The sequence below is a fragment of the Martes martes genome, assembly GCF_963455335.1.
Source record: "Martes martes genome assembly, chromosome: 3".
Classification (NCBI taxonomy): Eukaryota; Metazoa; Chordata; class Mammalia; order Carnivora; family Mustelidae; genus Martes; species Martes martes.
The window spans coordinates 191,587,891-191,600,047 of NC_137890.1; the positions used below are offsets into that span (position 1 = coordinate 191,587,891).

A 12,157-nucleotide genomic window follows, 5' to 3' on the forward strand; every position below is an offset into this window, starting at 1 on the left:
GAGGAATCCAGGTGATCCTGTAGGCTACATAGAAATCAAATGATTTTAAGACTGTCCAGAGAACAGGGCGTCAGAATAAGGGAAACGGGTTGACTGAGTGAACCGTGAGCAACATCGGATGCTAATAGATTTGTGCACCCCCTTCTGCAACTGGGACTCGAGGTTCACAAGTTCAGGTTGGCTTCTCAGGGCAACACCCCCCTGGAGAGCACTTGGATAGAGAACGTGACTTTCAGAAGCTCCTTTTGCCAAGCTCTAACCCTTGTCCCAGGAAGCATTCTTTCTTTGGATCCATGGATAGTTTTAGGCAATTTTATATTGTCACATTTCTGCTTCAGTCCATAATGTGTTGTTTTCACAGATTAATTCTCTGAACGACGTCTTATTTCCAGCTTTGGGGGAAGAAAAAGGCAGGGATAACACACACACACACACACACACACTCACACACACACACTCCGGGCTATCCTGATTTAAGGCTCTGAACCGCCATGCCCAGCTCACTTCCCTCCCTTGAGTTCTGTTACGGTGAACCCTGGCCAGTCCTCATCCCTTCTGTCTCTTGCCTGCCTCCCCCATCTCTTCCCCTGAGCGCACCAGGACAGAGACAATGCATAGAGCTGTCTGTGCACTAGAGCTGCCCACTCCTGTAGCCCTCGACTAGGGCGGTGACTCGCAACGGGCACGCCATCCTGTTAGCTGTGTTGCAACTAATTCAGATTCCACCAGAAATGGTTTCTTAAAAGGGTCAGGATCCCTTTCAGAATAAATCATTTGTGAGCATTTGGTAGGAAACTAGTTGAAGATTTTACACAGAAACATGGAGAGTTTCTACCATTGTCACTCTCTCTTTTAGCAGAAAGAGCACAACCCTTACCTTAAACCTCTTTTTCAGTAGAGGCCGGAGAAATGGATGTCTACCTCATCAGCCACTGTAGGAAACATACGTACTTCCACAGTTATCATTTTTAGGTGATTTTAAATCTTTAAGTGCTTCGGGATTGCTCATATACCTAGGCATAAACATGGGGGTCGCAAAAACCATCATCCATACACTTATTTGGTTGGGATATTAGATTTTCTGTGTCTCTATACTTCTTAATATACTCAAATCTCATTTCTAAAATACGTCTATCGCATTACTAGAAGTAGTTATATATTCAGGTTTTCAATCAACTGGTTTACTTGGTTGGATTGACTATAAATTTGTTGGCATATATTGATGATTCCTCATTTTCTTGCTCAGGGATCATTTCTGCTACTCATTTATTTTCAATCTCTCTCTAACCTTCTTATTTGACAGTGTCCTACGCAGCAGAACCAAGCACTCCAAGCCCAGAAGGAATGGTGTAAACTAATTAGCAGATTTTATGATGGGAACTATTCCCCTCACACATGATCATCCTGTCTGGATAATGAACTTTGAGAAAATCTCTTGTTCCTACCACGCTAAGGCAGCAGCCTCACTCAAACGAGCTCCTCCTCTGCCCTTGGACTTTGGTCTGTAATTGTGAACAGGGTACAAATCCAAAAACAAAAACAGTGTGGGGCTAGGGATGGAGTTAAAAATTAAATAGCCTGAAAACGGATTTTGAGTTAAGAAAATTCTTGATCTTCTTTTGCAATGGACAAAAAGAAAAATTGGCCTAATAAGGTATGTTTGAAAAATGCCATGCCCGAAATCATGATGTAAATTGAAGTGCAGGGAAGTTAGAGGAAATTCTCCTGCACGCAGGTGTGCGGAAGCACCGGAGAGTTACTAACAAACACTAAATAGAAGTGTTGAATCGTTTGTTATGGGGAGAAGATCCAGAAGTGAGAGTGAGAATCGGTGCTGGTCTGTTAGGTCAGCAGCGGGGCTTGCAAACCCCACTGTGAAAGTCGCCTTTAAACAGCACGTGCCTGGTTTGGCCACTCTAGCTTATAGGCTCCGGGCAGCGGTAACAAACGAGCCTCGTCTTCTGCACGGACTCGTGAATGACCACGAACCGTCTCCAGGTGCATCAGAACGGCAGCATCATCCCGCCTCTGTTTTGGTCACATATTCCCATATTGGAAATTTCACCCAACATTATTTATTTCAGTTTTTGTGTGTTTGCTCATTATAGCTGTAATTTGTTACCCAAAAAACACCACGACATAAAGCTCTAAAGTACCTTGGAAGAATGGGAGACACCGAAAGAGAAAACTTTGTGTATTTTTAGTCTTTTCCATGGAAGTGGTTTATTCATTTTAACAATATTCATCAAAGTTGAAACATAATACAAACCAAATATCACCTAAATAGGTAAAGAGACACAAATATAGGACAAAGGAATGATTTAAAGGCCATGTCCAGTCTCCCTAGCGTACTTATAATAAATCCTTTATTAATTTGAGTTGTGATTTGAAATATTACCCGTCACACAAACGCGCATAAATATTCCTACACAAGAAAGTGCTTAACATATTTACCAATATGCTTCAAACTTGAAAGTTCTGCAGATGACTAAGTAGATCTTAAAATGTATAGATATTTTCCAGCTTTGCTTAAACATAAATAATGCATTTGTACGATTCACCCATATTAAGGTATTTTCTCTCCTGATGAATATATATGCATCACCTATGACTGCCAAAAACTATAAGGACGCACCGTAATAAAAGCCATACCTCTGTGTGAAATAATAGGAAATAATTTATTTCATGAAAACAGTAATTCATTTTTAATCTTCTGTTACCGCTGCTTTCATTACTTCTCTTACCGTGGGACTGAAGAGTTTCTCAGACTGAAATCAAGAAAATTATATTTTTCATGTATTTAGGCAAGAATTTTAAAGTTTGTCAAGTCAGGTCATGGATTTTAGAAAAGATTCAAACAAAGGCAAAACTTTATATTAAAAAATGAATATAATCCAAAGACTACTTAGAGATAGCATTATAAATAGGAAGTACATGTATTTGGGCTAGAAGGTCAGAAAAAATATTTCGGCATCTTCGTGGAGACATAAGAAAACAAAACTTGTTAATGATGGAGGAGAGGATTCACTTTAGAAGACACATTCTTTCCTTTACCATAAGTTCAGCTTTCACATCACATTGTTAACACAGGCCGGCTCTCATGCATTGGAACACACTTAGAGCTTCCAATATGTGCTGTGTTAGTATCTCCATGAATGATTCTGAAATAACGTTTGCTCTTTCAATAGCTTTATTTTGGCAATAAGAAAATGCATGGGTGCAGGTAGAATTCCCCTTCACAGTCAATGAAAAAACCCCGAAAGAACACGTCTGTTGCAATCTGCATTTAGCTTTGGAAAACGTCTGTTTAACAACTGAGCACGGCCATATTTTAACTTTTAAGCTCCCACACTGAGAAAGTATCGAGGTATTGCAGCAATTTACTCTTAGGGACATTATGCTGGGCTTTGAAATTCGAAAACTAAGATAGTTCTTGAAATATTTTATGATCAGTGTACAGTCTCCACACAAGGAAAATTAAAGCTGTCTGCCAACTCATGGAAACATCACTGGCCGTTAAGGATGGAAGAAATTGCATAAAAGCATGAAAAGCGCTGGGTAATTTTGCAGTTTCATCTCTAAACACAATGGAGAAGATGTCTGTCTCTCAGTTCTCCTTCCGCCTTCCGAAGCGCGGGCTCTCAGTTCTCGCCCTTTTAAATATCTTCGCCGACTATGGCTTTGCTTCTTAATGTACTGGTTGATCTTACTGGGCTAAGAGAGTATTTACAAGGGGTGCCTGCTTTTATCTGTATTCGCAGAGAATGCTAACAAGCTAGAAGAAAGTGCAAGAGAACACCACATCCCTTGCCCAGAGCACTACAATGGTTTCTGCATGCACGGGAAGTGTGAACATTCTGTCAATATGCAGGAGCCCTCTTGCAGGTAATGTTTTCGCTCTTTAACTTTATAATGTATAAGGTGAACACAGAGAACTAAATTCTGATGTTTGCAAAGAATTGCACGGCATTCTGCCTGACTGGGTGATCAGCAGCTAAACTTTTCGCTGCCTCTCCTGCACACACACACACACACACACACACACACCCACTAGAAAACCATGAAATGCGTGTGCCTTACATATCCGAGGACTATGTAGCATATCATTATGGATACTCTTCTGGTAGAATTTTGAATTGTACTTGGGGCATCACAAGCTTCTCAGAGACTCGGGCTCCCGAAGACATAGGTAGCTCTTAGCATATGACAGGTGGTCAGTAAATATTTCCAAAATGAACGGATGAGGACTTAGTGCACACGAGATAGCATGGTTGCTTTGGGGAGGTCATCTTCTCCGAAGTCATCCGGGTGTTCTAATTAGTATCATCAATCTTGGTTTTGTTGGGCACATACTCTTTTCTCTGGATCTGCTCTCTACGTAGCCTCGTGTCGTGGGATCATTAGCCACACTTCCACTGATTCTAACTCAGCTGAGACAAAAAGAAATGGCTTGTCTGGACTTAGTTAATAAATGTAAATATCTGCTGAATATTCATGAATAGGACATAATTACTGAGATGGTAAAAAGATGGCAAAGCCAAGGTGGAAAAAACGAATGTGTTTTTATTAAAGGAATCTGCAAGCGGCACGTGATGAAAAGGGTTGTGTGTTGTTTTACGGGGAAAGGAGTTTCTCCCTCCCCTCTTTCTCCTTCTCACCCCTTCTTCTCTGGCGCGCGCCCAAGAACTGTCTTCCTTTTATATTTTCCTTAACTGGCTACACTGACACCTTCCAGTGAAGCCGGGTAGAGGGACCAAAACGGAGCGGTTGCCTCCGCTGCCCTGTCATCGTCAGCAGGACCCCCACTCCTAACCCCTTCAAGACAAAGAGGAAAGACTGTAGACCAGGCTGTAGAAATTCCAAGTGGATACTAAAACATTTGCACGAAGCCGATGACAAGCTGACCCTTGCGGGTATTGTTCCGTGGACACTTCCTTCATTTCATGGTCGAATACTAACTTTAACACGCAGGTGGTCTACTGGAGCTTTCTGAGGAGGGCCGAGCCAGCGAGAGGCAGCGTTCATTCCCAGATGAATACTCATGGGTTTATTTTGTGACACTCGATTGCCTACACCATAATTACTTTTTTCCTACTGAAATTTAGCTCTCCAACATAAGGAGACAACTTTATGATCGACAAATTAATCACTTATTGTACCTTTGGTCTAAACATTTTTCAACATGTATTCTCACAGTAGCATTCAGAATGCTTTATCCATAAATAAATAAATAAATAGCCCCGTTTTATACCCATATCCTCAGAAACAAACTTTTTCTTGTAATCATGCCGACTTAGGTTGATTAAAGAAGAAGTTAAACAAAATGTGAAACTCGCCTGAAAAAAATATAGAAAGAACTAGCATTTCTGGACATCTACTCCTTCTCTGTATCATCATTACAAACTATGTACCAACCTCCTGTCCTCAAAATCTTATTATAAGTATAAAAGAAAACCTCACATCTTTGAAACCAAAAACACAAAGAAATCTTGTGGAAAACAAATAGTCGAAACCCATATCTACAAAATAACTCTATTTTTTTAAAGAGGGAAGCCAACAGCCCTGACTTCACAGCGAAGGTGAGTGTGTACAGGTCAGCTATAAAAATGAGTCCCGCAGCTACAGGTAACTGGGCACTGTCGTTTCTTCCAGGTGTGATGCTGGTTATACTGGACAACACTGTGAAAAAAAGGACTACAGTGTACTGTACGTTGTTCCCGGCCCTGTACGATTTCAGTACGTCTTAATCGCAGCTGTGATTGGCACCATCCAGATTGCTGTCATCTGTGTGGTGGTTCTCTGCATCACAAGGTCAGTACCTGTGCCCAGATAAAGGAATTCGTTCCTCCTTGCCTTACTTAGGTTACTCTAGGTAGGAGTCCCTCCGCGGACTCTGTGGCCATCCTCTCAGGAGTCCTGTTTCCTCATCATAACAGCATGTGAATAGCATCGATGTTCGTGCTGGAGGGCTGCAAAGTAGTCTCCTTATTTTTACATTTTGATGAGGATCATTTATTTTTGAAGCCAAGATCTGTTTTTCTCCACCGTGTGATGCCAGTCTTTGTTTAAATATGCTCTTCCCGCTTAGCTATAGAGTGTCAGTCTTCATTCAAACTACTAACAGACTATTTAGATGACGGTGTTGCCTTATATACCCGGATGAGTATGCCGAAACAGGTGGGGAGTGATTGTGTCCAAGGCCTAAAAGAGTGTTAAAGGACAGCTTTCATTTATGGTGCCTGCATTTCCGATTACAACTCTGATATCATCACTTTTAACATATTTGATGTAAACAACAGGTATATTTTTATATATATAATTTTATATAATTTTAATCACAAAATTCAAAGAAAATAGCTACAATAAAAAAGATTATGTTGTAGTACATGAAAACCTTTGATATACGGAAACATGAAGCAAAGGTGACAGCAAGCGTTTATAACAAACCCCCAGTACAATCAAGTGGTAATTGTTTCCTGGAGAGCTAGACGGAGACAGATCCAGAGACCCCGTCCCGTTTCACTAGGAGAGAAAACCAAGGTTAGTCAGTCATGTGTGACACTGTGCTGGGAGTAAAGGAGTAGCCCAGGTATGTACTCGCTTAACTTCATCGGTGTGTGAGTTCATGGCAGCCAAATCTGTATTATTCATGCCTTGTCTAACCGGAAATATTACTGAAGATCCTGCTTTCTAACCTGATTTCGCTCTCCCTGAGAAAAAAGTTCCAAGAAAGTTTTTCAAGGTTCTTGCCAAATTCACAAGACATTTAAGCTTTCATTCATTTGTACAGCTCTACAGTAAATCAGAATGTTTCCCCCAAAATTATTTTTCTATAGACAAGAAAATAAGAGAAAGTATCGTATCTTTAGAAAATAAAAGCCATAATACGTCTCCGTAGCTGTACCGCACTATCTTCTTTGAGGACAAGTGTGGCATTGGCTCTTGAAAGAGACAAAATATGGTTCATAAATCCTTGCCGGGCCTAAAAGCTTAAGGGAAGATCACCGACGGGAGCTTTGTGCTGCTCAAAGCCAAGCTGAGCTCATCAACTAGACTCTCGCGTTTAGATGCCAAGTGAGTCAATGGATTATATTAAAATAGATTCTAGGGAACATAGAGAAAACTCAAGAAACCAAAAATACTGAGTATAAAGGAAAGAGACAGGATCTAAACACAAGACACGGGGCCGTATTAGTCTGTGGGTCTTGGGCCTTCCGATCTGCTCGCAATGTCAGTACGTGGAAAACCAAATTCCGTGTAGTAGATCTAACCTCATAACAATCGGACTCGCTACTTCCTGTGCTGACAAAGACGCAAAACTTCCAGTACTTTAGCAGATCTTCTCGAGTTTGTTAGTAATCACAATTCTGTCCCCATACGTTATAAGAACAGCTATAGAGTACGCAGGGTTCTCACCCACCAAGCGTTGTGTGTGGGTATCTTAGATGTGCGTGTATATCACACATGCATGTACACACATACACATTTAATAACATATGAAGAAGGAACAGTGATCCCTGTTTTCAGACTCGGAACCCGGAGGTCTGAGAAGTGAGCAAGTTGCTAAGTGTGCGCGGCCAAGCAACGAGGGCAGCCGTGGAGTCCGGCGGCCTGGAGTCCGGCGGCCTGGTGTCCGGCCTGGGCACTTAAGCCCGGCTCACCCCGCCCCTCGGCCGGCCATGACGCCGTGTGTTCCAGTGCTCAAGACAACCTAAACCGAGCTCCAAATTAGAAGGAAGCCGTTGTTTCAAGGCATAGGCCATTTTCATTTTCCATATTAAAGCAAAACAAAGCCTAGTCTCTAATTACCTTGGAGGAGGCGTACACGACCTGCATGGGTATTACTGTAGTGCATTTTGTGAAGCTGTCTTAGGATGTCCAGGTCTTCCAAAGTCTTTCCAGGAGTCACGCCAGTCAATAAGCCGCGCTCTCCCCGACACGGATGCATTCTATTCACTTGAAAATGTTCCACCCAGAGACCAGATTTTCCACCTGGGCCATCTGCCCCTCTGCAAACCCTCCCCTTTTCTGGCCACCTTGACCACACTTGTCTGTCAAGACCTATTCCAACATATCCCGGTGCTAAAAGAGCAACACATTACACCGAGCAGAGGTCCCTTCATTCTGTTCAGTTTCTTGTCATTTCTCCATCGCCTGGTCGCCCGTCCTTTCTCTCTTTCCCTCCTCCCACTTTCTTTTTTCCTAATTGCTTCCCCTTGTTTTTATAATTTTAGTCAAACATCTGCCCTCCTTCTAAATACAGCATGTGTCATAAAAATACAGACACCTAGAGACATGCTCGGGAATGAAAAGAGTAGCCCTGTGGAGAAGGTGGGTTTTCAGACTTTTCATCCCCAGCTCCCACTTGCCGGGAGCGGGACCTCAGCTCCGTGTTCATTTTGACAGATCTACCACACCCATGGGGGGGAAAAATATATATACATACATATATATATATATTCATATATAAACATGTATATGAATAGATCACCTCTGAAACCATCTTATAATAGGATTTTATATGAACTTTCTATTTTTTTCTTATTTGCATCATCAAAGCATTCATTTATTACAAGAGAAAAGACACCAGACCAGAACTTTCCAGATAATTTGACTGAATTTAGCTTTTTATAGAAGTGAAATAGTTGGCACCAATTTATGTCTCCAGCTTATGGTATTAATATAGAAAAATGATATCAGCCTGAACCAAAACAATGTCTCTTTTCATTACATATCAGATATTAAGAGTTGGCTCCTTCTCTGGTTGGCTAGGATTCAAACGTATAGCACTGAAATGTCAATAGAACATTCATCCTGAGGACATTTAAAATATAAAATTGTTGAAGACATTTAGAGTGAGACTAGATGAGCTCACAACGCGCTTGGTAGCCTTGTGCTGAGTCATCCCTGTGCTTACTGAGGAAGCGCGTGAGGACCAGGTAACTGTGTCCCCTTCACCGTCCGCCTCTGCTCTTCAGGGCCCCCCAAAAGATGCTTACAGACAACAGCAAGGAGAAGCAAAAAAAGACCAAAAAAAAAGAAAGAAAGAAAAAAGAAAGAGAAAACAAAAGAAAGAAAGAAAGAGAGCCTTCTAAAATATCCCAGCTTCTACCAATAATAAATTCTTTTGTCTGAAATATTTTAACAATGGGCTTAATCCACAACTTCACTCTGTAATTGTAGGACCAAACTTCAGGTAACAGCACTGGACTAAGATGTGTAAACTTTCCAACCTTCTAGGAAATGCCCCAGAAGCAACAGAATTCACAGACAGAAGCAAAACACAGGGCACTACAGTTCAGACAACACAACAAGAGCATCCACGAGGCTAATCTAAAGGGAGCATGTGGCACAGTGGCCGGACTTCCGAGAGCTGGGACTACACAGTACAGTATTATAGACAAAAGAATAAGACAAGCGATCTACACATGTTGCCTTGCATTTGTGGTAATCTACACCAATGAAAACATGTACTACAGCTATATTTGACTATGTATGGATATATTTGAAATAGTATACATTGTCTTGATGTTTTTTCTGTAATGTAAATAAACTATTTATATCACACAATATAGTTTTTTCTTTCCCATGTATTTGTTATATATAATAAATACTCAGTGATGAGAAAAAATTGGCCTTCTTAAATTTGCGGTATCGCATACCTGTAAATAGAATCGAGCTGGTACAATCTGTACAGGTACCAGTATCTCATCTCCCCCCACATCTTGAGACAGAGCATTAGTTTATACAGGACTCAGTGGCTAGGTTTTGAGTGATTCCAAGATCAAGGGAAATGATGGTTATTGGAAAAGAGAAAAAATAATTTACTTTATATCGAGTGAGGATAAAATATTTCAGATCTTTGAATCATCTCTATTTCATCAACTTTCTTCCCTGGTCTTCCATTTTCATCCCCAGAGCTGAAAAATCTCTGGCATATAAATTAAATCAAAGAAGAGGGGAAGGAAAGTGTTTTATGACTCATAAAAGAGAGGGATAGAAGATATTGGTTTTTATTTGGAAAGCATCTTAGAATCTCGCTGTTAAGTTCAGATACCTGAAGGGTCGGGAACAAGTTTCATATCAGGAACACACAGAGCACAAAATCTCTTCCATTTAGGTGAGTGGAATTAAGAACTTGCAGAAAAATTTAATAACATTATTAAAAGTGAAACACCAGAATCATAGATTCTCAGAAGCACCTTGCTACATTTATAGCATAGAGTTCTTTAAAAAGAAGTTAGAATGGCCACCAAATTCCTTATGAAGAGCTTTATGTCTCATGCTGACCCATTTTTTGAAGTGGAACTATGGTGATGATGATGATTCATTAAAAAAACAGAGAAATACATTGTAAGCGTATTTAAATGCTGAGATAAGAAAGCAAATTAATCCCATAGCATCTAAAAGAATTTAGTGGGAAGTTGATAGGAATTCTTGAGCATCTAAATAGATATGATCACTTTGGAAAGAAATAAAATATGAAAATTCTCAAAGAATAAGAGATGAATAACAAATCAAATAATTGCTTTACTCTTACTTAGTTCTCCCAAGCTTCCTATGGCTAACAGAGTAAATCTAGAACTTTTGCCTCCTTTCAGTGACCTCCACATAGACTGAAAGGAACAACACCCCTGTGTCCAAAAAAAAAAAAAAAAAGACAAATATCAAATCAACACATTCTGGATATAAAATATTCAGTGAAAAATAGGTTTCCTGAAGCGATATTTATGATATTTAAAAAACACTTTTTCAAAGGTGACAATCTGAACAAGATTTAGGACTCGGAAGCACTTGGTTTTCTAGGTTAGTCGGCACTCTGAAAAGTGTGAATCTACGGGCATAATCGTCGCGCAAGAGTTTCCATAAATCAGTCTTGTGCTGCTTGCACAAAACAAACTCCATCTGAACTTGTGCGTGGAACTTTGGTTTGATTAACAAGTGCACAGATACACCAGCAGCCATCTCCTTTGTAAGACAGTAGCCAGCGGCAAACCCTTCCACCCACGGGAAGAGTGACAGTGCAACGCTCTAGAGCTTGGTAGAGTTTAAAAGAAACAGCAAGTCCACCCACACGTCCCTGTTTAAGAGTATGAAATGACTTGCTTTGCTAAATATTGGCATGCTATTCTGCAGGACTTTTTATCAAAGAACCATAAACCTAGGTGTTGGAGAAGTCCATGGGGTTAATAATACAGCGCATCCCTGTTCACCTCCATGCTTACCTACCACATAAAGGAAGTCCTTTTAAAAGAGACACAGTGAATCATAAATGAGCAGACACTGTGGGCCAAGCCCCATTCAAAGTCTTAGGGAAATACAAGTAAAACTGGGTCTTTACTCTAAAGGAACTTACAATCTCGTCCTGACAGATAATCATCCAGCCTCTAATTGCATATTTCTTATGATTTGGAATTTCATTCTTGGTGACTTCTAATCTTGAGACATTATTTTTCCTCTCAGGTTGAGCTGAAATTCACTTCTCTGTGATTCCTACCCATGGCTCTTATTTTTCCTTTCTGGAGCAAAGGAATAATGACTTACATATTTAAAAATGTTAGAACAGATATGATTTTCCTACTCACCCTGCGGCCCCTTTGCAAGTCTTTCTTCTCCGGCTGAAACAACCTTAATGTTCTCCTCTGATCTTCATGTGATACCGTGTCTGCTTCCCCCTAGCATCTGCATCAAACTTCCTTGGAAAAATCCTACTTTGTCTACACATTTCTTTAAGCATAGAGCTCAGAATTGCACAGTTGTGGTTTGACCAGAAGAGAATATAGTTGAACTCGTAAAAAATCAAATTTAACTGAGAGCCATGATCTCTAAATTCAAGCTCCTACTCTGCTCACAAATTTGTGCTGGAACCTGAGCGAGTCATTTCACATCACCAGTCTCATTTTCCTTATCATTTCTGTCTCTGTAGTTCCAAGATCCTAGATACTCAGAGAGCAGACACAGTACCCTCGGTTGTTGCCGCCCAACACCACATTAACTATTTTTGCTGCTTGTTCCCAACTTAAGTTTAAAACTTTTTAAATAAGCTGCTATTAAGCCATCTCATTCACCCATTCATTCATTATACATTTATTTCACCAAGTACGAGCACCATACTAGGCTATGAGAATACACAGATAAATAAGGCAGAATCCCTGCC

General features: G+C 40.5%; 1 protein-coding gene across 1 annotated transcript in view; it reads left to right on the top strand.

The window, feature by feature from the left end:
- The window catches only part of TMEFF2 (transmembrane protein with EGF like and two follistatin like domains 2), a gene marked incomplete at both ends in the record, with an annotated part of 221,059 nt that extends 211,722 nt beyond the window's left edge, over window positions 1-9,337 (top strand). The window contains 3 exons of the mRNA XM_080797869.1: window positions 3,762-3,885; window positions 5,653-5,811; window positions 9,241-9,337. Coding sequence (XP_080653995.1) covers window positions 3,762-3,885; window positions 5,653-5,811; window positions 9,241-9,337 — 380 coding nt within the window. The remainder of the gene's footprint in view (window positions 1-3,761; window positions 3,886-5,652; window positions 5,812-9,240) is intronic.
- Between the last annotated feature and the right edge of the window lie 2,820 nt (window positions 9,338-12,157).